This window comes from Vidua chalybeata, chromosome 6 (genome assembly GCF_026979565.1).
Source record: "Vidua chalybeata isolate OUT-0048 chromosome 6, bVidCha1 merged haplotype, whole genome shotgun sequence".
NCBI classification, from domain to species: Eukaryota; Metazoa; Chordata; class Aves; order Passeriformes; family Viduidae; genus Vidua; species Vidua chalybeata.
The window spans coordinates 12356047-12383961 of NC_071535.1; the positions used below are offsets into that span (position 1 = coordinate 12356047).

At 45.5% G+C, this 27915-nt stretch overlaps 1 protein-coding gene across 2 annotated transcripts in view; it reads left to right on the forward strand.

The window, feature by feature from the left end:
- Positions 1-2472: 2472 nt before the first annotated feature.
- Positions 2473-27915, forward strand: part of CCDC85C (coiled-coil domain containing 85C) — a 110867-nt gene continuing 85424 nt past the window's right edge. For both annotated transcript variants that reach the window (XM_053944746.1, XM_053944747.1), the window contains exon 1: positions 2473-3505. In XM_053944746.1, the coding sequence (XP_053800721.1) occupies positions 2794-3505 (712 nt within the window). In that variant the 5' untranslated portion in view covers positions 2473-2793. The remainder of the gene's footprint in view (positions 3506-27915) is intronic.

Consider the following 27915-nt stretch of genomic DNA (forward strand, 5'->3'; position numbering starts at 1 on the left):
ATATGATTAAAACCTTGTAAATAAAAGGCTTGGCTCAAAAAAATGCTTGGGTGCCTTCTGGACAGAATGCAGCCATGATCAGTGGCTCAGGGTGATGAGAAGCAGGAGGTGGGACACAGTGTGATGCCATGCCATGCTGGCTGTGGCCTGTCTGCCCCAGACCCCAGGAGCAGTGACCTCTTGGCACAGACACCTGCTGGTTTCCATGTCCTAAGGGCTAACTGAGGTGGCAACCTCAGGAAAGCCTGACCAGCCACAGCCAGGACTGCACCTTCTGAAGAACTGTCACCAAGGTGGAACCCAGGTCAGAGCACAGCTCTGGTCCTGGGTGGTGCCTGTTTTACCTGCTCAGAGCCATGCCTCTTGAAAGGAGCAAGCAGGCCTCACCACTGGCTGTACAATGTGATTCCCTTCTCTCTAGGGAACTACCCTGATGTGGGTCTGTGCTATGGGAGAACTGTCCTCTTCACATCTTCAGATCTGTGCTGTGTGCTACCAAGAATCCACCTGCAAATCCCACGTGAAGTGAACCAGTGTCTGTGCTCTGTCCTAAGCTCCTCTTACCCTTTTGTTAATAAATGAGGGGATGAGCTCCTCCAGAAGAAGGGAGGGTCTGCTGTTTTCCTTTAGTAGGGAAAAGGCAGTTGTCTAGTTTGCCAAGGGTATGTCTGGGCTCAGAAACCCAGCAACATAGACTTGTGCAGAAAAACAGGAAGAAACTGCAGCTTTACCAAGAATGAGAAAGATAACATCAAAAGGCAGAAGTTGCAATCCTCCATCCCTCTCTGTTCCGATATTCCTTCCATGCACAGGCCATATGCTCTGCATCCCACGCTCTGGCATCGGATTTGATTGTCTCTTTATAGCTAGAGGGTGTCTTGACCAGCTTTCCAGTGTGGTCAGAAACCTGATGTTACACTGGATTAACCCTGGAGTCAAACCATTTACTCAGGTTCCTAAGGAACACAAAGCTGGCAGCTCCCTGGGGCTTTTTAAGGATACTCATGCTGTGTCCTGGTGTACCTTTTGTTTTAACAGTGTGATCCTGGCCAAAAAGCAGCCCACAGAGAGATATCATAGCCCAAGGAAAAGTGCATTAGACTGAAACTCAGGGGATATGATGCAAAGATATAGGAAATCTGCCACATGTTGCCTAGGAAATTCACTTTATGAACTTTCCATGCCCTTTACTTGGTTCTGTCCGGTGTGTGCATTAGTTGAGGCTGGAACCTCAGCCTCCTGACAGTAAGGACGACCGGAATCTGTGGCGATTTTACCGAAGAATAAGCGTTATCTGCGACTACAGGGCCCTTTCCTCCCGCACCACTGAGGTATAAAGGAATATGCCGTTCTCGGGAGCAGAGAGGTGGCAGGGATGCTGGAGCCAGCTCTTTCAGCCTGCCGAGGCAGGAGGGACCCGCGGACGAAGGCGGCCACCCCAGAGGGAGGGTGGGCAGCGGGGCAGAGAGCAGCAGGGAAGGAGCCCGGTGACAAAGACCTTGGCGGGGGCGACAGCAGCGGAGATGCTTCGGGAGATCCCGCTCCGCTCGCAGCCCAAGGCGGCCGCCCGTGGCTCCGGCTCCCTCCCCGCGCTGGGCAGAGCGGGACCGGGGCCATTTCGGCGCCGCTTCCCCGGACCGCCCGGCAGGCGCGTCTTCCTGCCTGTCCAACCCCACCCTTTCCCGGGATGGTGCTCTCTCCGGTACCTTTTCTTTAAGAAAACCTGAGGAAACCCATCTGGGAAAAAAAAAAAAAAAAAAAAAAGGCAAAAAGCGGGGTGGAAGCCCCGGGGGGGCCAGCGGTGAGCCAGCACGGCCGCGGCGGGCAGGGCATGGCAGGGCACGGCGGGGCGGGCGGAGGGCGGGGGGAGGAGGGAGCGGCCCCGTCCCTTTGTACCTGCCGTTCGAAGGCGCCAGGCGGCCCCGCATTGGCTGCGGCGGCCGCGGCTCCCGTAACCCGAGCCGGCGGCGGGCGCGGCGCACCGGGCCCGGCCAGCGCCCAGCCCGGCAGCCAAGGGGCGGCTCAGCGCGGCTCGGCTCGGCTCGGCTCCGCCGCCAGCAGCCGACTCTCCTTCCCCGCCGCTCGGCTCGGCTGGGGCAGGGCCGCGCCGCCCTGCCCGGCAGGAGGTGGGACCAAGCCGCGGCGCTGCCGCCCCCCTCCTCCCTCGCTCTCTCGCTCCCTCCCTCCCGAGGGCTGAGCCATTCCGGGAAGGCGCCGGCTCCCCCGCCGCTCCTCGGCAGCGCCACACCGGCATCGGCCGCCACCGCACCGGGCTCGGCCCCGCGTCGCCCCAGGGCTGCGGACGCGCACCGGCGGAGCGGGGCAGCGGCGGCGGGTGCGCGGTCCCCGCGGCGGGCAGCGGCGGGCGGCGGGCGGCGGGAGGACAAGTGGACGGAGCGCCCGGGAACGGGGGAGCGGCCGCCGCGTAGTTGTTTTGCCCGGGGTAAGTTGGCCGATCCCTGCGGAGGCTTCGCTTGGAGGGTGCAGCGCTTGGCTCCCGGCTCCCTGTCGCCCCCAGCCTCCGGGGCAGTGGGGGCGCCTTTTTTTATTTCATTCCCCCCCTCCCCCTTTGGTTTGTGTTTTCATTTTATTATTATTATGGGGTCTGTGGGGAAGCAGAATTTCCAGTCCGGCATTGCTCTTCTTTCTTGTCCAACGCTCAACGGAGAACTATAATATTTCTTCCCCGAGATGCTGCAGTGATTTTTAGTTCTAGGAAATCAGGCGAACAAAATCATCCGAATAACCCGAACCATTTGTTACCCTGTGAGAGCGAACGCAGCCTAGGCACAGATGATGGCAAAAAATTCCATGGAAGGGTCTAAAGAAGACCTGAGCAAAATTTCTGAAGAGGAGATGCTGAGATGGAGCAAGGAAGAGCTGGTGAAAAGACTGAGGAAAGTGGAGAATGAAAAGATGAACTTAATGGTGGAACACGGCAACTTGATGAAAGACGTGAACCGGCGGCTGCAGCTCCACCTGCACGAGATCCGCGGGCTGAAGGAGGTGAACCAGAAGTTGCAGGACGACAACCAGGAGCTGCGGGAGCTCTGCTGCTTCTTGGACGACGACCGGCAAAAAGGCAAGAAGCTGTCAAGGGAATGGCAGCGTTTCGGGAGGCACACGGCCAGCGTGATGTGGAAGGAGGTGGGCATGTACCAGCAGAAGCTGAAGGACCTGGAGGCGAGGCAGGAGACCCTCCTGCGGGAGAACGTGGAGCTGAAGGAGATGGTGCTGATGCTGGACGAGGAGCGGAGCGGGGCCGGCTCGCGGAGCTCCATCGACAGTCAGGCCAGCCTGACCAACCTCAACGGCGGCTCGGCCACCAGGGACGTGGGGGACGGGAGCAGCACCTCCAGCACGGGCAGTGCAGGCAGCCCCGACCACCATCACCACCACCTTCACCACCACAAGGCCGGCGACAGCAAGGCCGGGGCCATGCGGAGGTCTATGGATGACCTGTCCGCGCCCCTTCACCACAGGAGCATCCCGAACGGCCTCAATGGTGAGCCCCTGCCCTCCCCTGCCCCGCCCCGCCCGCCCCGCGCCACCACCCCCGGCATGTCCGGTCCCCCTTGGCGCTGGGGTGAGGGACTCCGGGGAGGGGGGTCCTGGCCATTCCCAACCCTGTCCATCCATGGTGACCTCTGGCAGAGCAGTCCCGGGAGCCGGGGAGGGGCACCTGTGTGCGGGGTGTGAGTTATCAGTGCGTTAACTGTGTCATCGATGTCCTGGGCTCAGGGTTGGAGCCTCTTTTATCTCCAGCAGGGTTGGTGTTTGGTTTTGTTTATTTGTTTGGGGTATTCTATTTTGACAAAAATCAGCCCGAGTTTTCAGGGTTAAATAAACACTGATTTCTCCTCTTTCTCTCCCCCTTTAAATATTTTGTTTATGTTTGGCTTGTTTGAGTGCTAGTTTGATAAGATTGATAAAAACGGGATGAGATTTTGGAAGCATCTGATGAAAGTTCAGGTTTGTCCCGCAGAGCATCACCTGTTAGCTCCACAAGCTCTCAGGGCAGCCTGGCTATGAAATGCTCAGCAGTTTTGGAGAGGGGCAACTCGGCTTTCCCCTGTCTCCACTTCAGAAAGAGGAGAGAAGAGATTGTTTGTAGAGAAGAGATTGCTCTCGAAGGGACGCTGTACTCAGGATTTTGTTCAGGCTAGTCATTGAAGTTAGAAACAAGCTCCACAACGAAATCGTGCCAAGCCTCCTCTGGCAGTTCATATTCGAGCAAAGTTTCTCCTGTTGTCTAATAGTGATCAGGCATTAACATAATATTGGAATATCTTTAAAATGGAGATTAAAAAAAAATCTTTTAAAACCAACAAGACCAAATACATGACTTTTAGAATGTGTGGTCAAGAGGATTCAGTAGGAATCAAACCAGGCAGCAATCTAAAAACTTCTTATATAAAAAACTACTTTTAATGTTCTTAATCCTCTTTTCCCACCAGAGAGGGCTATTTTCTTTGTGGGGTGTCCTTTTCCCACCTCTAAGCACCCAGAGGGGGATGGAGCCCCAGAGGTTGGTTCTGATTGATGTCAGCAATGGATGTGCTTAACCATGCTTTCAGCTCCCAGAGCTTTTTTTTTTTTTTTTTTTTTTTTTTTTTTTTTTTTTTTTTTTTTTTTTTTTTTTTTTTGTGATTTGTGGCAAGTCTTTATGTCCCAAGAGACCTGAGGGCATGGGTTCATCCATGAATGTGCTGTTTGCAGTCCTGTTGCCTCAGTGTGTGTCTCAACTCACGCTGGAGATGTTCTGGCCACCTTGCCCAGTAGTCAGGGATTGTTGGTTTCAATCAGGGTAGTCAGGGATTGTTGGTTTCAAGGGTGATCCAGTCACCAGATGGTGCATATTACAGCAAACATCTTTAAATTTTTGGTGTGGAATTTTTTAATCTCTCTCTCATAGAGCTGTGTAAATCAGAAGTATGTGGTTTGTAAATCTGCAGATAGCTTCTGCTCTTGACGTGACTTGAGTTTATTTTCATAAAGCATTGCTTCTCCACGGAGGCTTGAAGAGCACATGACAGGTATTGAACGTGCTGTTACTGTTATGGAAGAGAAGGGCTTCACAGTTCTGGTTTGTGAACCTTAGACCGTGTCCCTTTTAGGTATTGGTAGCCGAACGGGACAAAGCTAGTTGAATTCATCTGTTAACTCAAGGCTCTTGAGTATACAAAACATAACCAATACCTTAGAACTGCCCTTTCAATCCGGGGTGAAGACACAGTGGGATGCTTCACCTGGGATTCAAAGTCGCCCCTGTCAGCACAAAGAGGGAAGCCTCTGCTTTCAGAGCTCGGTCCTCATCGCCCTCCTCAAGCGCTGTGCGTGGGACTGCCCAGCAGCATCTTTTGGAGGGGACTGAGAGCCGAGTCTCATGTCCTACCGTAGGGTAAGTAGGAAAGGGAGGGTGACCATCTGTGCACACGTGCTTCCATGCGTGCCTTTGCACACCCCTTCTCATTTCCTCTGTCGGAAGGATGGCTATGGGCCGTTTCAGACGTGACCTTTAGGTTTTAGTGACTTCTGTTTCTGGGGTGCCTGTGGAAGGTGGTCTCTTTGGAAAGAATTGAAGCTCTTTCCTGTGAACCAGTGCGGCTTCATTTCTGAGGGTGCAACGGAGATGATCAGCACTTTTAAAGCTAATAATCCTTGTAAAGATGTAGACAAGCCTGATCTCTCCACTTAGGTAGTGAAGCCGTAAAATGACTTGAATAGTTGTCATTCTCAGATAGCATCGGTATTCAGCAAGGCCATTTCCCTGACTGTGCCTTTGAAAATGCCTCTCAATACATATGCAAATGCAGGGCTTATCAGGCCCCTTTTTTTGACTGACAGCAAGAAGTCTGGGAGGGGTGTTTGCCTGGGACCAAGCAACAATTCTGTTAAGCCTGTGACGGTGTAGAGGAGCAGGGCAGGAGCAGGTGAACATGAAAAAGTGAGTCAGGTGGGTGGTGGAGCTGTCACTGAGCAGCCCCGCAGTGAGCATCCTGCCGTGTCTCCTGCTCCTGTCCCTGCCTTCCGTGTGTGCAGCCGAGATCTCAGCCTTTTTGTACTGTCTTCTTGGTGAGTTTTATTTTCCTCAGGAATAAAACAGAAGGAAGGCAGAGGAAAGAGAGTGTGTGGCCTTTCATTTTTTTGTTGTAAGCTTGAGTCTGGTTTGCTGTTGTCTCATGTCTTTAAAGTGCTGGAGAACTAACCAGAGGGTGAAACAGGGACTGCCCGGCCAGCTCAGCTGAAACTGAAATGAACAGCCCTGTGTGCTTTCTTAGGGAGAGGAGGTGGCTGAAAGGGATGCAGTGCAGAATTTAGCATCTGTAGTAAGCACTCAGCAGAAGCTTTGGACAACTGGTGGGAGCAAGGTTGTTACTTCTGAGCTGCTTGCTAGAGTATTTTTGCTTATGGAAAAACTGGAAAATCCTGAAATTGGGAGCTGGAAAATGCAGATCTCTACTGCCCCTGCTAATGGTATCTATTGAGCTTCACTTGTTAAGTGCTTTTCTAAAGGAGTCAGGAGTATGGTAGCTGTTAAAACACTTGAAGGAAGGTAGATTTTTAATAGACTCTTAGTGTGCAAAGGTGGGTTAAATGTTTCTCATTTTCTGTTCAGCAGTCCTTGGAAGTGAGTTGTTGAACCAGGGCTTGATTTATTGGCCCCAGTGACCCACCCCAGTGTGAGGTGATGAACTCTAGATTTGTAAGGTGAATTCAGAATAAATGGCATAAGTGTAAAAAAACAACTCCAACCCAACCGGTGGTCCACCTTTTCTTTAGTTTTCTGAAGTCTATTTACTTCTGCAAGTTGTCTTTCAGAAGCTGATGATTAATTATTCGCTCATGGAAGATAAGATAATAATTATAACATAGTGTGGAAATGGCTAATACTAGATGACATGTAGTCCTTCTTGTTCTCAAAGTGAGAGGTATGGCCAATCTCTGTGTGCACAGGGACCTGGGCTGTGGGCATCTCCAAATTGTCTGATGGAAACTGGCCAGTTACCTCTGTAATGACATGTCACAGTTCAAAACCTACCTGGATGTAGGACAGAAATTGAGGCACAGTCACTATGTGAGTGCTTAGGCTTTCCTTTTTATGCATGGATCTCTGTGTGCACACACAATCTTTCTGTCCATCCAGCTTTAGACAGCTCTGTTGAAGCAGCTGCTTGGCTCCTGAGGGAATTAGGTTTGAAAAAGAGAATTAAAAAAAAAAAGGCACATTTAGTGATACTGATATTAACATGACCTGGGGGAAGAAAAAACCCTCAGGTTTATTCCCACAGGATATATCCTTGGACTGTGAGGTATGTGGGGGCATTGGGAGGAGTGACTCAAAGTTCCCTGAGGCCAGGGCAAGGGCTTCCACCGGTTTTAGCCTTATCTAGATCTCACTGGGATAACTGTTCATCCATCTTCGAGCCCGGAGGCATACAGACTCAACTGGTGATGTGTCCTGGACAAAATCCTGTGCATACAGGCAAAGCATTCAGGCTTTAGTTTTATTTCACACCCATCAACTGAAGTTGTCATTAGAACTTCACCTTCCACTGAAACTGTTTGCTCTAGGTTCCCAAAATGGACTGGGTGGTTTCCAGCGTCTCTGACTTTATTCCAGTTGGGTGAAATGTTAATTCTGATGTTTTGTTTTTATAAATGATTGAAAATATCAACAATTAAAAAGTGGTCAGGAAGGCCCAGATAAAAGCTGTGGGTACAGCAGAGAGCCTGTAGTAGCGGAGATATTAATCTGTGGCCTCTTGTTGCTGTCTTCTCCAGTGAAAGAAGAATGGTCTCTGGGTGAGGGGGTGGGAAGATCTCTAGTTCTATTGATTCCCACTTGTAGATGTCCACATATTTACCTGGAGGGTACAATATATTGCAGTTAAAATGGTGGCAGAGAGAAATGGCTGTTCTCTGTGGGTTGGTATTGATTGGTAATGCAGCTACCCTGTGCTTACTTCTTTTCTTCGCGCACCCTTAAGGCCAAAATACTTTGGTTTATTAGTGTTTTAATAATCAATATACTTATTATTTATGATGGCATATTTATGAGGCCTTTGAGATGATAATATGTAGGGGCAGAAGCAAAATATGAGGTTCATACTATTTAATTTGAGATTATCTCCAGTAAAGGCTTTAACATCTGTATTCCCTTGGACATCCTTTATTGGCCATGTGGAGAAAGGCACTTTAGTGTGATGATTTATGTGAACTATGCATCAAAGAGAGCAGAATTGTATGCTGGTTGTGCTCTTTCTCTCTGCTGATGAGGAGCAAGCGTGGTCAGCTCATTCACATGCAACCATCTAAAGCCAGATGAGATCAGCCCTGTTCCAGGTCCTGTGGTGACCATTGTCCACTTTTGCAGTGCACCTGTCCTAGCTCTGGTGAAAGAGAGGAAATTGCCTTTCTCAGCAGCCTTCAGATGTCACCCCCTTATAATCCCACACTGCATGGGCAGCCCAGGTCAGAAAAAAATCCCGTTCTCTGTGCTGGGGACCTCTCAGAGCTCAGTGGCTCCTGCCAAGCTTAAGTGGTTACTTGACCAATTATTTTCTTTCTTATATCAAGAGCACTTTTCATCCTTTGGAAACGGCTTTAATGTTGTTTTTTTAATACTGCTGTTTTAAATGTGTTGGTATTTTTGGTGCTGTAGGCTGTTACATACAGACTCCTTGTGATTAAGACAGGAAATCAGCTCTGGGGTGGTACACTAGATAGATGTAAGACCTCTGGAGAAACACCTGTTTCCATCTCTGCTGTAAGTTCAATGTGTTCTGCTAGTTGGCTTATGAATGCTGAGGTCTCAGGTAGGAAGGGTACAGCTTGAGTTTCTTGTAGGCAGTAGTCATTGGCTACTCATTCAAAGGACTTCCATGGAGTGCTTCATTTGAGGCATCTTTGTCATTGTCCACTCCTGCCTTCTTGCTGGGGCACTGCCTGTGTGCCAGCCTGCTTGGTTCCCAAACTTCAGGGTAGCTGGTGTCCCTGAAAACAAGGCTCAGGATGCTTAAATTAAAATTAGGCCATATCTGGAAATATATTCTCCATGGTAATGTGTTCTAATTTTGTTTTCCTCTTGCGTATTATATAGAGATATCTTATTCTCAGCTGTCCTGTTGAAGGAAAAAAACTTGTATTGATTAAAAGACAATTTTCTATGGGCCTTTGATGGAATTATCCACTTACTCTCATTGAAAGCAATCAGAATAAGGGAAGTAGCCTGTGTTGGTTACATGTAAATGATTTGGTCCTCTGGAGACATTTCATCAAATAAAGCTGAGGATCAAATTAAATGGTGATCTAATGAAGTGGCAGGCATGGGAGCCCAAAATGCAGCCCTGGCGGGTGTTACACCTGATGTGTGTGTGGAGATGAGAGGCATGAATACCAACACTGACAGAAGCATTGCATCTGAAAGCTGAAGGGTTAACACTTTGTGGGGACAAGGGTGCCTGCATCCTTGCGACCTTGGGGATGCTGGAGGCCTGCCCTGGGAGGCATTGGGCTTTTTATCTGCCCCACAGCATGGCTGTGGTCTTGCTTGCATCTCACACAGACATTTCCATGGCAGGGTCTACTGACATTGTCCCTCCAGACTGCCCTTGCAGCATCCTTCTGTACTGGGGCTGCCCTTTGGAGATGCTCTGGGAACAGAAAAATGGACAACAGCTGATGGTAGGTGAGATGGGTTGAGGTGCTTAAACTGGCAAAAACATCTGGTATACATCAGGTGTGGAGTGAGGCTAATGAGAAACATCTAAGCCCATTTAAAATTCAACTAAAATGCTTGAACCCAGAAGGCTGATGTTCTTTCCACATACACATGCAGGCCTTAATGCATCCCATTGCAAAACACACAGCACTGCTCGCCTGGAACAGGGAGGGTTTGGGGGTTGCGCATCCTGTTTTCCTGCGAATTAGCTGCAACTGACTGGGTTTGCTTCTGCATTCTGTATTTTTAACCTGACTTTTTGTCTGCCAGCCAGAATTCATCCTGCCCTGTCGCCAAATGTCATCATTCCCTTGTGGTTAACTTGCTGCAATTCATGAAACACTTGGCTGCCATAAATAGTTATGTGCAGAGGTTCCTCTGCACGCGGAGCGGGCAGAGAGGCGCAGGCAGCGCTGCTAGGCACTCGCACACGAACATGTCCACCAAGAGAAAGTTGACCCACTTCTGCAAATAGATAACTCCTGGCAGAAAAAGTAACACTGTCTCAGAGAATCTATCTTCCCCTTGCCTACTGAATTGTGAAGCAAAAAGCAAGCCAGCTCCATCTTCTGAATTAGCAATGATGTGAGCAGAGTACTCCCCATTGAAACCAGGGTGCGTAAATCGGCCCTTGATCTGAGGAGGGCTTAAAATGGCCACAATTTGGTCGTGATTTTTTTTTTTTTTTTTCAGTATAATGAAAGCTTTTGTTAGTGAAGGAGGTACATGGGGTTCAGGACTTAGCTGCTCTTAGGCATTAGGAAACATTTATCACCATGGCAATTGAACGCTGCTGGGCAGGTTATTTTGAACACTTTTCTAGTGACTCATGTCTGGGTCAAAACCATTTATGCCAAGTTACTTTAGCCCCTGTACATACAGGTATATCTAGTCTTCCTTCCCTTAAATTGTTTCTTACCTTGCTATTTTGCTTCTCTCAGGGAACTCATTGCTTGTTCTGACTTATGTTTATGTATCCAAGGTGGTGGTGCCAAGTGTTCACCTTGCTCAGAGCCTCTTCTGTAAAGGGTCTTTGTGACCTAAAGTCCTTGTGAAGTAGATTACAGCTTAGTTTTGACTGGCTTTGAGACTTCACGGATCTTGCAGTGAGATTGAAGCAATCCTAAATCTGATGTGAGTTATCTCATTGTCTGCTCAGGCTCTGCTAAGGGCTTGTAGGACGGGATGTCTCCTGTTTGCCTGGGGTGGCTGTGGTGGGAGGGCTGTCTGCAGCAGAGGGAGCACCGTCGGTGAGTGTCGGGCTTATGGCATCAGGGCTTTGGCCAGCTGTACACTGCAATCGCAGGGTGACACGCTAGCTGTCTTCTGTGGTTCTGTCAACGCTGGCTTGCTGGCAGAATTAGTTCAATCAAAGCTGGAGTGCTCTGAAAAGCCCTTCAGACTTTGCTCCATCCCTCAGCTCTGTGCAGTGATACTTAGGACTGCATGCTGCTGCCTTTCCCCCCATTTCATCCCAATCTCCTCTGCTGCTGGGGTTTCATTCATGTACAAGACGGTCAGCTGCATTTGAATGTCTGTGCGAGATGAAAGATGAGGTGTGTGGAGCAAATGGATGGAGTAGGGCTCAGCCTGGGAAGCAAGAGGAGATACTTAGCTGCTCTTTCAAGCCATCTCCAGGACAGTAAGATCAAACCATCTCCAGGGGTGCCTGTGCCTGGGGGTTTGACAGCTCTGTCTGACCTGTCCCTGCATTCCCAGGACAATGAGAGTCCCCCGCGTGTCGTGCGGGGAAGGCTGCAGAGCAGCTGCCTCTCTGTCCTTGTGCTGTAGAAGATCCATGAAGAGGAAAGAAGCAGGCAAAAGGCCTACTTAAAGTAGAACAGCAAAACCAAACCATTGTTTTAGAAAAGGAGAAAAAAGACAGCATTTCCAGTCCCCAAAGTGTAATATTTCTATGGAAATAGCAGGAAGAGGCTTGCTGTCAGTCTCTGATCTAGTGGGACTGACTAGATTTTGTTTGTTCTTCCCCACATCTTCCATCATCTCTGGATCATCTGAAGACAGCTTGCTGTGCATCACAAATGCGCGATTCCTGGTTTCCGACTTTTGATTAAGTGCTAAGCAGTCTCTGGAGGACTGGCATCTCTCTTTCATCTGCAGTTTTTTACTTGCTAAGGTACATTTCTCTCACTCTATGACACTTATTGATAATGCCTTGTCCTTTAAATGCCACTTCTGTTACACTCTGCTCCTGGCTGTGACTTTGTATGAGGCCATGGACTGTTCAGTGCTGTGGTGCATCTCAGTGTCCAGTAAAGTTACTGTGGGACACTGTTGGACTTGAATGAAATTGAGACTTGGACTCTTTACACTGGCTTTAGTTTGTTTTTTTTTTTTTCCAAAGGAAATCCAGACTGTCTTTAATCTCCAAGAAGGAAAGTAATCTGTCTTATTTAGGCAATATTCTGCTTGATTTTTGTGTTGCCAGAGGACTACTGCTGGTTATATACATGCAGGAATTTACCATTTCCATGTTGATGTTTTCACTGTTCCCACCCCCCCCCCCCCCATTTTTCTTTTTAATAGGATCTAATAGAATAGGTTCCAGGACAATCTACATAAAAGTCTACTGTTTTATGCCAGAGTAACATCATCAGATGCTAACAGAGTATCAGTAATTAAAAATAACTAATTTTGGTTGATGTTGAATCTTTTCCAGCTCATAACAAAGGTGTTAAGAAAATCTTATTTTAATGTACAATCTTAAAGGGCTATTGTGATACACAGTATTCTTTTGTCTTCTTGGTTTCCTTTTCTTATCTCCCTTACTGGGATTTGCAGTCTCATATTTATCTATTTCCCAGCAGCTGAATATAACTTTGATCTATGCTTTGGATCTACGGAGTTTTTAATCCCTTTCCACTGAGTTAAAAGCTTGTTTGCTGTTGAATGTGATACATAGTTACAGGTTATATGATCTTCAGCAGCGGTTCATGCATTGCACATTGTGAAAAACTGATAAAATGTTCCCTTGTTCATTTTCGTGATTGCAGCTGAAACCCAGCGTGGGATTGAGTCAATCATTCACTCCTGGTCAAACTGCTGATACAACTGTCCTTTGCTGTTACAAATACCTCAATACTTGCTTGCTTTATTTCAGTTATTCATTCATTTCTCTGCGATTCTTATTTTTGAGGCTACAAACCAGCTGAGTATTTCAGTCAGTGCAGCAGCCTTTCCATCTTTCAGTTCTGCTAACATTTAGAGGGTTTTCCTTTTCCATCCTTTTAACACCTTGTAAAAATAGGAATCCATTTTTAAAGCCTATGTGTTTATTCCTCTTTGATGTCTTGAAGCATGATAATACATGCCTTGCTTGTGGAGATCTTCTCTTCTGGAGTGGCTGCAGCTTCCACTTCAGGAGCAATAATGGTTTCTGCAGCTCTGTCCTCCAGGCCATGAGGATGTAGCTGCATGTGTGTGACTGTGTTCAACCATCTTCTGAAAGTTGTTCATTTTGAGTTTTGGTGCCACTGATTGCTTACTGCATTCTGAGCAATTTAGCTGAAAGTCTCTCCCATGCTTGTCTCCTGACCTCTTGTAACAAAATGCAGTCCTCTTTTTATGACATCAGTTAAGACTGTATTGTTTTAGATGTAAGCTTTAAAATAACAAAAGGATGGATGGTTCTGCAAGTTAGAGCACTGAACTGGGACTCAGATTTGGAGTGCTGTCTCATTGTCACATGGCTTTCTGGTGTAGTCTTTTAGCTAACTTATGTGATTTGCGGTTCTCCTTTTATACAACCAGGATAATATATTTCCTTTGTCTTGTCCAATTTATTGTGGTGCTCAACAGAATTAGACCCTTACCTCAAACGGGGCCTCTGACCATTGCTATGATACCAGTGATAACAAATAGGTTTTGAGTTATACTGAACTAGCAAGGAAGGAGACATCTTTAGAGTAACTCCACACATTTCTAATTCCCAGTTTTGGAGCTGCTTCAAATCCTGTTTCAGTTTTACTGGGATAAAAGCACTTCACATGTTGGGTTGCTTCCCTCTGTACTGTATATACTTCTTGGAACCACAGGATGATGAAGTGTGATCAGTCTCTCGCCACTATAAAAAACCAGAAACTTGTCAAATAATAATTTTCTCAAATGAGAAGATGAGCAAAATTAGATAAAAAGTAGGATTTGCCTCTCCACAAGCACAGATAAGTGCAGAAAGATGCTGCTGCTGTTGTCACAGCGACAGGTTACCTTGATACCTTTCAGAGAGTGGACACAGCATTTGTTGTTATTTCAGCTCATCCCATCTATGTTGCCCAGTTGAATGTCATGTTATATATGTGTATTTAAAATGTTTATCTGTCAGCCTGGTACAGTTTTGACTGAGGTGAAGAATCACAGCTGTGAAGCAGAAGGGTCCTGCTTGTCGTGTTGCTCCCCATGTCACTGCAAAGCAGTGGTGTCTTTGCTGTAATTGCTGAAGGCACTCTTCCTCTTTCCAGTTAAATTCTTACCTGATCTCTTGATTGCTTTATTTCTGATGCTGGTAATTTGGTAACTCCTAATGAGTCCTGACTGAAAAGTCATCAAAGTCATTCTTGGGTGTGAACTCAGAGTTTCTTAACCACATGGGCTTTTATTTCCATTTGCGTGGTGGAATTGGGAGGGAGGATCTATTTGTCAGCGTATCACTGACGTGTTAGGAGGGTGACAAGACCACAGTAACTCTTCCTAGGCAATTATGTATGAAAGGTTGTCAGTATGAGTAGTATGGGAAGTTAAAAGCTTTAATTTTCATTTAGAATTGAAGCCCTAATTACTTTTCACTCCCACAGCTCATAAAGACCATGCTTCAGCTTCTAGTTGACCAAGAAAAAAAGGGGAGGGGACATCCTTTATGTCAGACTTTCAGACTTTTCAGACTTTTTTTTTTGCAAAATTTTTATGAAAAATCAGTTTTATGAGTCACTGTTCTTTGTATAAAAGATGAATACTGGGGTATGAACCTCAGAAAAGTGACATTTTATGACTTTGCCGCTAGCCACACAATTTTGCTTTCTCTCTTTTCAATTAGTTAAGTTAAACAATATCTCAGTTTGAAAGGACTAATTTTATTCCTGTTTGTTGTTTGCCTTATACACTAATTATTTTCTCTATGTAAAGCTAAACAGCAGAGAGGGCAAGAGAAAGGATCATCCCAAATGAATGATCTCTAATTTTCAAAATGATGGGTGTAGATCCTCCGGGGTTAAGTGAAGTGTTGTATTCAGTCACATCCCTCACTTGCAGTGTAGTAAGGAAGAGAAACTGGATCACGCAAATCCTTTTGTGAGCCCCAGAAGCATAATTAACTTCTTCTGGAAATTTGTTCTTTAAAAACACAGCCTTCTAAACATCAATGTTTTTTAATCTGTGCTTAAAAGTAAAGCTACGTTTTTATCCACTTCTGTGTGTTTTGTTATTGTGTTTTTTGGGTTTTTTTCCCCAAGAAATAAGGGAGCATTCTGTAGCATCTGCTGCCTAATGCAAGTGAGAGCCGAGGGCAGGATTGTTGGTAAAGGTGGCATGTGCAGGTCACAGTCCTGCTTTGGCTCTGTAGCAGCAGGTCCAGAGCTCTCATGGTGGCAAGTGATCCATAGCACGTTTGTCTTTGTGGGTCCACCAGGGTTATTGAGGGGCATCTTCTGTTCAAAGCACAGGTGCTCAGCATTTTTGGAGTATTAAGTATTGTGAGAGTAATGCAGATTTCATTCTTGGAAGTGGCTGAGGTGACTAGTTAATTTTCTTGGCCATGGGATTGTGTTCTTGAGAAAGCATCACTCCAGAGCTGTAAATGCCCTCTGTCCATAGCAGCATAGGTCAAACAAGTTTTCTGATCCCACAGCTGCGGGGACAAGTTTGCTCAGAGACCTGCAAGATGAGGAATGCAGCTGATTCAGCAGCTGATGCAGTTGTTGGAAAGGCCTCTATTTCTTCTTTCTTCTTGTTACAGCATCCAGGCCAGATTGGACAGAGAAGATTTTCAATGGAAGATCGCTCTCCTGTGCTTCATTCTGCCTTATTTTGATAAAAATTATGGGACTGTCCTTTTAAAATTTTTCTTCTATTTGGCAGTGTAAAGTGAAGGAAAGACAATATTTTTGGGACAGCCTTGGAACTGCCCCTGTAAAAAGAATGCTGTATAAAGAGTAGAACCTCCTGACTCTGTTATGTTCAAGGTTGGCCATATTTGAATTTGGTCTTCTTTTTTTTTACAGGAAAAATTTAATGTGTGAATTTAAACCAAAACTGTGTCATGCACAAAGGGACAGGTTTCTTCTGTTGAAAACATCTGTAGAGCTGGAGGCAAGAGCTGGGCTGCATGGAGTATGTGTCCTGGCATGGGAAGCCGTGGAGGTGCTGACTTCCTGGAGCTGCTGTGGCAGGGTAGGGAGCAAGAGGGCACTTGAGGGCAGAACTTCCATCAAGCTCAGATGAAGCTCTAATGCAGCCCTTGTGCTGTGCTGGGGGGAGAAGATGTTCTCAGTGTGTGAGGAGTGGGCAGCAAAAACTGCCTGCCTAGCTCAAGATGGGTTGGAGACCACCACAAAGGGATGTGGAAGCAGCTGAATGAGGGGATGGAGTAAATCACTGCAAAGATGTGGTTTGGGAGCTAGCTGTTATTTTTAACAGCTGATTTTGTTGAACTGGATTGAACTCCCTCCAGCTCAGCATTGATGATGGTGCCTGGAGCTATAAAGATTGTATTTTGATCAGCAAGTCAAAAGCAAGCGTACCACTAGTTATGAATACATTTTCAGAATTACAAGCAAAGGAGATCTCAGAATAATAATGGGCAGATAAAGTTGCCTGAAGGAACCAGTTTCCTTGATAAATGCTGGAAGAGGTGTGGACCTGAACTTTGCACTCCTTCCCATATCAGCTTTTTAAAAATGTGCCAACAGATCTAGAATCTGAGTTTTGAACCTGTTAAAATCCTGAGTAGACATAATGCTATATGGCAGGAAAACCAATAATGGTGAGGTTTTGAAAATACAAATGGTTCAGTTGTAGATGTGTGATGTGGGTTAAAAAAGGGCATGTGTGTCCTGTGCTGTATATCGTTGACCCAGTTGGTTATTCAGTGATGAATTCTGATCTGGATGTTTCGAATGACAGATCTGGGTTCTGAAGTGCTGATGATTAGATTAAGACAGTGTAGTAAACCTTAATGGTGCATGAAGAGCTACTGCTGGATTTGCAGTAATACATACTTTTCTGCCTTAGAACAGCATGAATAATACTTTATGGTTGTATAACTCCTTCCAGACTAGGAGTCTAGGAGTGCTTTGTAAACGCTAATGAGTTTGGCCTCATAGCATATTTATAAGCCTGAGAAGAAGCATTATTATTCCCCTTCTTTACAGTTTGGATGTTGACCAGCCTACGTAGGCAAAGAGCAGGCAGCAGAGCTTTCATCTGACCCTCAGTCCTGGGCCTTATCTGCAGGACTCGGTAGGCTTCCTAAGTGTGTGAGGCATGCTTAGAAATTTACTGCAGATTCACTCCAGAAAAATGCTTGGTTTTTTTTTTACAAACCTCTGAGTGTCCTTTGTAAAGCGTAAAGCATTGTAATTATTTGATGATAATTTCGTGCTTGCCATTTTGTTCTACAGCAGCAGAGATTGAAATTAATCCTCTGCTGGAATGAAATCAGATTAGGCATTATGAATATTGTTTCCTTGCCCAGAACAAAGAGACTTAGTTAATGTGAATGCAAACTTCTGTTATCTTTACGTGGGAGTTGCAGGTGGGTAAGGAATGTGAGGTCAGAAGGATTGGGAGCAGATAATTGCCGATGTCAAAGGGCAGTGAGAGTGATGCCTGTTAAAAAGGCCTTGCAAAGTAGGTGGGATCACACACTGCAGTGGGCACACACAGATTTTTCCTTAGCAGCTTTCTCAGACATTCATCCCAGAATGTCTGCATTATTTCTACAGATTTATGTAGTAGGATATTCTGCAACATGAGCACCGTGTGGATTGTAGATAAATTTTGTAAATATTTTGTGTGTAAATTTAGTGTTTGGTGACACATGCTGTAAAGACAGTTCTGGAAGGATAAGTCCCTCTTTAGCTGTAGGATAAGCATATGCAAGCAGACATTTCACATAGTGCTTTCACATCCCTAACCTGAAAAACTGCTTTCAAATCTCACTGCTTTTTCTTGGACTGGAGACCAGTGAAGATCCCAGCAAAGAGTCTGTAAAGTCCTAGATGTGGAGGTGGTGATCTTCATGATGTGGTTGTTAGAATTAACAGCATTTCTGGTCTGATGGAATCATAGAATAGTCTGGGTTGGAAGGGACCTTTAGAGACTGTCCAATCCAACCCGTCTGCAATGAGCAGGGACAACTTCAACTTGATCAGGTTTCTCAAAGCTCCATCCAAACTAACCTTGAGTGTTTCTAGGGATGGGCATCCACCACCTCTCTGGGCAAGCTGTGCCAGTGTTTTACCACCCTCATTGTAAAAAACATCTTTCTTAGATTTAATCTAAATCTACCCTCTTTTAGTTTATAACCATTACCATTATCCCTGTTGTATCCAAAAAGGCCCTAATAAAGATTTTGTCCCCATCTATCTTATAACCTCCCTTTAAGCACTAAAGGCAGCACTGAGGTCTCCCAGAAGCCTTTTCTTCTCCAGGCTAAACAAACCCAACTCTCTCAGCTTTTCCTCTTGGAGAGCTGTTTCAGCCCTCTGATCATTCCTGTCTCTCTCTTCTGGACCTGCTCCAGCCATGGAGAAACAGGTCCACATCCTTCTTTTGTGAAACTGTGTTCAATGTGTTGCTGCACTTCAGACCTGTGTATCACTGAATCAAGTGCCATTAAAGCCTTTGCCTCTTCCTTATGACTGGACTGTGATTTCTGTCTGATTCTGGTATATTAAATGCTATATTGGCATGTGACATTTTCCTTATCTGTCTACTTCTGGAATGAAGCTTAGCCTTAGCTCTTCAGCACAGAACAAAAGCTTTCCTGAAACTGTTTGCACATGGCTACAAATAGAAACCTCAGGTGATTAGCAAGAGGTTTTGGCAAGTCATGCAGATACAGGGGCTATTGCAGTGTGTGATGTGGCATCCTTGCAGAGCTGGGGGCAGGAGCATCCTGTAGGGAGGCTCTAGTTGACTGTGCAGTGCTTAATCTTTCTAATACATCCCATAATGTGTAGGAGAAGATCTAGATAATGCAAGAAAACAGTTATTTATCTGGGATTAACCTACATGAAACATTTACATTGAGCAGAAACTAGGCCAGAATACCACTCAGTCTGATGAGGAGTAGCTGGGGGACCTGGGGAAGAGGAGGCTCAGGGAGGACCTTATTGCTCTTTACAGCTGCCTGAAAGGAGGTTGGAACCAGGTGGAGGCTGGTCACTTCTCCCAGATAACAAGCAATAGGAAAAGAGGAAATTAGCTCAAGTTGTACCAGGAGATTGAGTTTGATATTAGGACAAATTTCTTCAGCAAAAGTTTGTCAGGCATTGGAGCAGGCTGCCCAGGGAAGTGGTGGAGGCAGCATCCTTGGAGGAATTTAAAAGTTTTGCAGATGTGGCACTGTGGGACATGGTTTTGTGGTGGACTTGGCAGTACTGGGTTAACGGTTGGACTCGATGGTATTCAAGGATCTTTTCCAATTAAAATGATTTAATAATTCCATGATCCTATGAATTGCAGTATGGTACATCTTCTAAAATCAAATGAGCCTTTGTGGTTCTTTCAGTGAGTGGACATTAACTCTGGATTTTGTCTTAGTACCTCTTTTTTTGGTTTGTACCACTTGACTTAGTACTTGAGCTTAGTATTACAGTCTATGTGTATTGATGTTCTTGTATAAAAAAAAAAAAAAGAAAAAAAAAAGAAAAAAAAATCGACTTTAGCCTCCCAAGCACCCAAACAAACACACTAAATAAGTAGAGCACAATTAATATAATCTTTTTAACAAGCAGGTTGGCTGGTTATCAGTACTCCTTATGAAGAATAGTCTGCCTGTTTTTCCAAACTCCTGCTCTGTTAGTGGTGCACAAGGCATTCTCCTGAAGATTTATTATGGTAGGAGCTACAGAGTCATCCTTGGTAAATAGATTTATACATGTGACACTCTACTGAATGGGAGATTTATACTTGGCTATTCCATTGCTGCTCATTACCATATGATGTTTCATTGAATGCAATTACACGTCTGCCTCTACTCTTTAAAGTCCAGAAAGGTTTCACAATTTTACTATCTTCCTCTGCTCAGCAGAGCCTCACAAAGAGGCACTTTCCCATGTGATGGGTGAGGTTTGAGGGTGGCTTTGTCTCTGGTAGGCCTGGGTATGTGAGGGAAGGTGGGTTTTGGTTGTTAGCAAGACTCATGGAGCTGTTGTGCTGAAGGTGTTTGAGAAGTTTTGCTCAACTTTGCCTGAACTCTTACAGATTTGCACTGCAGAGCTGTCCTGGTGTTATATGTTGTTAATTGTGAAGACCCTTGTAACTCCTACAGGTTTTAAAGAGGCATAGGTCTTTCCTCTTGATGAATTTAGTGTAGCATATTCATTATACCAGCTCAAGATCACAATATTTTCTCTGACCCTAGAAGAATGATTTAGATTTTTATTAGCTGATATTTTTCACCTCATTTCTTTGGCCCATATTTTACTGTTTACTGTCATATCTGCTACATTTTTAATCATAAAACATGAAAATAAAATAATTTTCTTCCTGCTTTGGAAATCAAAGCTATGTAAAATCTTTTCAAAACTGCCCTTAAAGCAATGAGGTCTGCTAGGTATTTTATTTAGTGCAGATATTTTGTGAGACACCTGGACTACACTGAGATCTGTGGCAAAAGTTTCCTTGGCTTTAAAAGGACTGGGACTTCTTATTTTCTGTTTGCCTGTAACTTTTCATTCCTGGCTATTGCATATTACATCTTTAATGATTTCTCTTCAACGTGGCTTTTAGAAACCATGACCTTTTTTGTCCATGGTCAAGCCCTGTGTTGCTGCACCCCTGTGCTCTGAGACCTCATTCATAAACATCTCTCCAAGCAGGGCTCTTTATCCCGTGTCCAGGGATGCGAGAGAATCCCGAACAATAGCGAGGCTGAGACAAAAGCCGGCATTGTGGAGAGGGCGCCAGGGCGGGAGGGCTGAGGGGCCCGGGAGCCTCTCCGGGCTGGGACCATTGTGCCCCTAATTGGATTGCTGCTGGTGCTGGCCGGTCCGAGGGAGCAGGACCCACCGGGACCCGCTGCATTAAACCTGGCAGCGATTGGAGGAGGCAGATGACCTTTAAAGTCCGTGTTGTTGAGCGAGACCTAATACGGTACAAATGCACCAGGTTGCAACTTTATTAGTGATTAGACCCAGAGATAAGCCTCAGCACGTTGCCTAATCTGCAGAGTCTAATTGTGGGCATTGAAGGCGGGGATGCTGATGCAGCCTGAGCGCCTGCTCAGGCCGGGTGAGCTGCAGCGACTGCAGACAGCATGAGAGGGAGTTTCTGAGTGACCTGGGTCTGGGGCAGGTTCTGATCAGCCCCTGCTGAGAGGGAGTTTCTGAGTGACCTGGGTCTGGGGCAGGTTCTGATCAGCCCCTGCTGAGAGGGAGTTTCTGAGCGACCTGGGTCTGGGGCAGGTTCTGATCAGCCCCTGCTGAGAGGGAGTTTCTGAGCGACCTGGGTCTGGGGCAGGTTCTGATCAGCCCCTGCTGAGAGGGAGTTTCTGAGTGACCTGGGTCTGGGGCAGGTTCTGATCAGCCCCTGATGTGGGGGATGCTGGGGCAGGGAAGCAGCCACAGAGTGTGGAATTTGGGGCAGAGTCATACAGCTGGTGACTTCAAACCCAGCTTAACCTTTGCAATGGCTGATCAAGAATATTCACATTGACCAAGGATTGCTCCTTTCAGACAAAAATAAAGGTGCAGGCTGTAGCTCAAAGTGACTTGTAGAGTATTTAAGAGGGAAACAAACTCTTCCACATTTCAGTTCTTGCATCTGAGGCTGTTTTTTCCTGGTGCTATTCTGAGTTCTTTGTCATCTTTTTAGAGTGGGCTCCCTTTCCTGTGATCCAGGAAAATGTCTTATGTGGGTTTGGCCTGTGATCCATGCTGGATGTATTAGTCTGTGACTGAATCCTAGTAACGTGTCTGCATGAATGGTGGTGGAAAATGTCAGAGGTTGCAGGCAAAGATGAATCACCATAGGCCAAGGGCTAAGACAGCACAGCAAGTATGATGCTGTGGTATGTTCTGTTATTGGATTTCCTCCAAGGACTGCTCTTTGAGGAGCTTTAGCCTCATGGCACGCTGCAGAGACCTGCTGCTTGGTGCCATCCTTTAAGCACAATGTGGGAGCCTCCAGTTGGATCGTATGCAGATCTTGGGTTGTGTTACAAATATATGCATTGAAATGTTTGGCAGATTCACTCTGCAAATCCAGACAAGCCCATGCAGCCCTAACTTTTAAATCTGTGGCTTGGAAATCTGCCTCTCAGAGCCACTGCAAACTGCCTTGTTCTGGACTCTCTTGGATGGCATCTATCTTTTCTTCAGACCCACCTAGGCAAGTTCACAAATATGATCTAAGAAACTAGCTTGCTAATAGCAAAATCCTCAAAACTTTTTTGTTCAGAGGAGCTGGTTTTGATCTTTATTTGGGCAAACGGGTATTAAACTAATCCGACCCAATCTCTGTAGTGACAGGATGACCTATTTCTTTTTAATCTTATAAAATTAACGTGTTGAAGTTACAGCATCTCACTGCTTTTGCCCCTTGCCTCCAGGCAAAACCCATTTGGGATTCCTGCTTCTCTAGTTTTTTTCTTAGCCCTCCCTGTGTTTTGACTTGTATTTTGGAACACCTGGCTCTGTATTTGGGACTGAAAAGGGGTGAGAAGCCTCATTTGCTGTAAGAGAAGTATCTCTGGGCTAACATTTACCCCCAAGCGGTGGCAGGCCACAGAAATTAGAGATTCTGGAGAAACCAAAGCCTTGTCTTTGCGATGTTAAATATTTTAGTTTGTTATGGGGGAATTTGGAGATGTTAAATTCTCTGATGGTCTCTTCAGGACTGGGAAGTGACCTGGCCAAGGCCTGGCTGGAGGTGAGACCTTGGCACTTCCCAGGTCAGCATCCCTGTCCCTGGGAGAGCACTTTGTTGGGCTTCTCTGTCAACTTCCCTGTGGCTTTGCATTGTTTTCCCTTTTATCACCCAGCCAGGGCTAATTGTTGGACCTTTGCCTCCAGAGTTTTGGAGAGGTGCCACTGACTTCCCTTTCTGTCCAAGGCAGCTTTGCATTAACTAGTCTTCTTCTCTCTTTAAAAAAGTGTGAATCAAGGGGAGTTGCTGTTGCTTTAAATAAATGTTGGACTGGATTTGAATTTGTGAAGTCAAAATCTGTGAAGAGCAGATGATACGAACCAAATATTTGGTGCCAGGTGGCTTGTCCAGGCCATTTGGGCATGTTAACCCGCAGGTCTAAAGTGTATATTGTTCCACCAACCTTGTGTTTCATGCAATACCTTGCCTCAGGATAGGATTATGCTTTGTTCTGGAGGTGCTTGGAGAAGGCAAAGCAGGAGCTGGAGAGAAGTTGCTCAGCCCACAACTTCATGGATTATCTGTGGTAGGTGATATGTGTGAAGGTTTCTTGGACAGATGCAAATTTTGGATTTGTAGTCTGTTTTTGTTTTCTGCTTGCATGCTTTACTCCAGAGCAGTGTTACTGCTACTGTAGACACCTCCTATGCCATAGCTTCTGCTGGAGCTGATTAGAGTAGGATTGTTGCTAAAGCCTTAAGAGAAGCCTAAAGCCTTCTGCCTCAGAAAAGGGGAACTCCTTGTTTGCTCTGTTGTCTTAGAAGGTGGTGTTGTGACTTATACTCACCCACTTCCTTGGTGGTGAGGATAGCAGAAGCAAGACACTCGAGAGAACAACTTGTATTGGTCCTGTGAACAAGCATTCATGTCCTGGCAGGAGGTTTAGGGAGCAGCAGGCTCCTCACCACCTGCTGGCAGCTCCTTTCTGGGAGCCAGAGGTGCTGCATCCTCTGCTGCCAGCCCCCAGCCACCCGCGGCGGTGGATGGGGGCTCCCGGCACGGTGGGGTTGGGGAATACTTTGTTTGCTAATCTCCAGACAGTGTGGCCTTGGTTAGATAAATCCATGCCTATAGGCAGCTTTCTGGGGCTCATTAAAATACTAATTCAGTTGAATTCCTAATTAGAGACCAGTGGTTTTGTGTAGGTATTTGAAGTTAGTGTAACTTTCTTAGGGTGGAGGAATCATCCACTGAAAGCTGCTTTGGGGACAGAGGCTGAAATGAGATTGGAATCTAAAAAAAGATGTGTATAAAACAAAACATCCATTTTAAGTGTGTTATATAGCTGGTGTATTACTTCAGATCAGCCAGGGTTTGGAATTAGTATTTTAGTTGACTTTTTGTGTGCAAAAATGTCCCTAGATGAGGAGATACCTCTACTTTGAAATACTAAGAAGGACAGTTTCAAGCCCAAATCCAGTGTTTCTCCTTTGAAGTAGATGAGAGGACTGCTTCAGATAATTTGAATTATGATTAAATAAAAACAGCTTTCAAGAGACAGAGAGAATCCAAAGCAAGTCTTGTCTGACCCCTTGATAAATGTGGAGAAATCCAAGCAATACCCCTCTTTGACCATTCAGGGTTAGATATGTCCAGAACAAGCAGAACAATAATTAACTGTAGGCCATGTATTTTAATTTTGTGAAGTGGAAGAAGTAATCTGTCTACACTGTAGCATGTCCTGGTTAGGCTTATGATCTCTTCTATTTATATTGCCTCTTCTGTTTGAAAAGGCTGCTTTAGAAGGGTTTAGTTCAGGGAGTGTTTGTGCATGTGTTTTTGTGTTGGTGTTGCACTCTATCATTGCTCTAATGAATCTCTGGGGAATGTGATACAATAGTTAATGCCAGCTATGCTGTTAAATAATAGCTCTTTCAGGAAGGAAGTGAAGAATAATTTATGTACAGGAAAACAGAGCAGGTATACAGGTATATTTTTATCTATAAAAATAGATAAACTGTGGTTTCATTTGAACAGTTGAGCCAAAAGTAGCTTGGACTCTATGATGCCTGCTGGTGCCCTCCTGCCTACTTCCAGCAGTGGCAGCTCCGTGAGGATGCTCCATGGATGGCCAATGGCTGGGGCTCCAGGGGCTTGAACACTCAGGAGGACACAGGGAGGAGTGGGCCAAAACCTGGAGTTGTTCAGCCAATGCTGAGATGTGCATTCAGCAGCCCAAATGCAGTGTCCAAAATCCTGCACTGGTAAGGGTTTCAGGAGGGAAAGGGTGTTAACCCTAAGTACAATTCTGGTGTGAGGAGAATTGGTGGAGCTTGTTTATACAGAGAATGGATTATAAACTGTGACCTGCCTTTTGATTGTACCAATATGCTCACTCTTGTCTAAATAGATTTGTGCATTAGCGTACTTAATTATCTGCTGGACACTCTCAACTTTTGTTTGGATAGCCTTCCTTTTGTATTTAAAGGTAAATAAATACTGATAGAGTAGATAGGGCTCCGTGTGGGCTATGGGCCTGAACAGGAGTCTCTGCTGTGGCTGTGCTCCTGTGAGCTCCTCAAATAAACAGAGACCTTCTCGAGTGCTACTGGGAGAACTCCCCCACCACTAATTTTAAAGTAACCTATAAATCAAAAGCATACCACCCTCTTTCCTCTAACATTTCACTTTTAGAGGTGGTTTACTTTTTCAGTGCACAGCTGAAATGGCAGCTTTTGATTAGTCCTTGCCTTTAGTCACAGAGATGTATTATTTAAGTGTAAATACATTCGCATGAGAAGTGGTATCCTGTGTCTAAGCTATTGGGAAGTGATCACTGTTTATCTTGTCATAGAAACTTCTTACCCTTTCTGCAGGCTTCACCTGACCACCACCACCTCCCCTTCCCCAAGCCCCAGCCCCTCTCTCCCCATTTCATGTGTGTGGTGGCCTCTCAAGCAGAGAAGGCATGAAAGCAAAGAAATCCCAGTTGCAATCTTGCAAAGAAACAGGCCACCTATGTGATGGGGCACCTGGGCATGTAGGTCAGCAGTATATTTTGAGAATGTGGATTACCTGTGGTGGGGCTGCAGTTCACATTCCCATATGACAGGGGATGGGATAATGCTATCTGGTACCTCTGGCTATAGCACCGCTATCGCTTTTCTACTGAAGTTCAGACGGTAATTTTAAACCATGGGAAAATATTTTTTCTCTTTGAAGGGTATTGTTAGTCACTTGAAGTCTCCTCCCTTGTTCCTTTGCTGAGTGCATCAGCCCTCGATCAGATTGCGGGGTGGTGTGGGAGGGGAGTGCCCACTGCTGGGGTGAATGCAGGGGACAGAGGGGCTTGGCTTTGCTTTTCTTCTGGGCTGGACTCATGTGAGTGTGCTGGTCTGTGTTTGTGAGGGCAGGAATGTGACAGACACTTTTTGAGTTATTCTTGGATCAGATTAACCAACATTTCAGAAGAGGACTTTTACAAATTCACAAATTACAGTTAGGTCAAGAAAATACTAATTGCCTGCGATTTTCCTTCTACCCCTTCTCACCTCCCAGAGTATCTGTGTTCCCTCACTGAATAATATTCCACCTCTCTGGAAATGTAGTCAAATGCCTGCATGAATTTCAATGGAAGTGTCTTACAGTAAAAATGCTTAATGTGTTATGTACTGCCAGGTGTTATTGGCACAGGGGGGAAATCTGCACTTTAACAGATCCTTGGCTTAATAAAGAAGTGAAAATGATGCCTGCTATCTTAGGGTTGGTTGGTTTTTTTAAAATAGAAAAGCTATCCCTGATCTCTTCTGAACAATGCACAGTCACTATAAAGTACTTGCATTTCAATAGTACTGTTTTTTTCACTCAGTGGTGGGTTGAGGGAGATCTGATAATGCAATCTAAGGTGGAAAACCTTGAAAACTTGAGCTGTTAAAATAAAACACAACGTGCTGTGTTGTATTAAAAGATAAGGCTACAAAGGTGTGGTGCTTATTTTTGTGGGTTTTTCTTTTCTAGAGGCAAGAGGTAGGTTTGACAAAGTCAGAGCAGGGAGTGGGGTGGAGGCAAATTTGTTGCTGGTGGAATTGCACTTGTGATGATTGTGTGTTACCAGGGCCATAGATCCATTTATATTTGTTAGAAACATTAGGTCTCTCCTAGAAAATAATGAGTGATGGTAGGAAGCAACTTGTGAGATTAATGTAGTACCTTTTTGAAGCTTTCTGCCTTTTTTTTCTAAGCTCCTGGGAGCTGTTTCCACCGAACACCTCTCCAGTCCTGGGGAGGATAAGGAAATCCCTGCCTGCAGCCGGGTGCGTGCCAGGCGTGATGTTGCCCTTACGGTAAAAACAAACCTCCAAAAAAACCCCAACAAAACCAGAGCTTGTACAGCTTCAAAGGAAAGGCAGGGCTGCGGGCAAGGGTATGCTGAGAATCTGACCCTGGGAGCGCAGAGCCAAAAGGGCAGCAGCAGGAGCAGGTTACGGCCACCCCGGCACAGCGGCTGTCAAGCTGTTTGTTCAGTTGCAGTTTCATTAAAAGCTGGGGTGGTTGCAGCCACATTGTTATTTATTTATTTGTGCTGGTAGAAGCTCTTCTCTTTAGGAAAGTTTAGGTTTCTGGAAGGGAAGTGATCTAAGTGTTGAAGAAGCTTTTCTAAAGAATAGCTTGTGGCATTGCCTGCTCTCCAAGGACCTCAGTCCCATCTTCTTTGGTGGGCATGGTCCAGTGATAATCTCACAGATACAAAACTGACAGTAATGATGTTTAGCTAGAATTAATTTTTATAGTATTGTAGAAATATTTAGGTTGGAAAATACCCTAAAGATGACTGAGACCAGTCCTTAACCCAGCACTGCCAAGTACACCACTAACCCATGCTACTAAATGCCTCATCTGCACCTCTGTTAAATACCTCCATTATTGTAAAATGCAGGCAAACCCAATGGGAAGGAATGATTAAGTCTGACTCAGTTAAGAAGGCTAAATGATTTATTATAGCTATGCTATAATACATTAATATACTATATAAAGGAGGATACTAAAACTACATGCTAGTTTCTCTATCATATCTAACTACTCACAACTCGTGACCCTGTTCTCCAGAGTCCAGACACAAGTGGATCTGATTGACCACCAGACTCAAA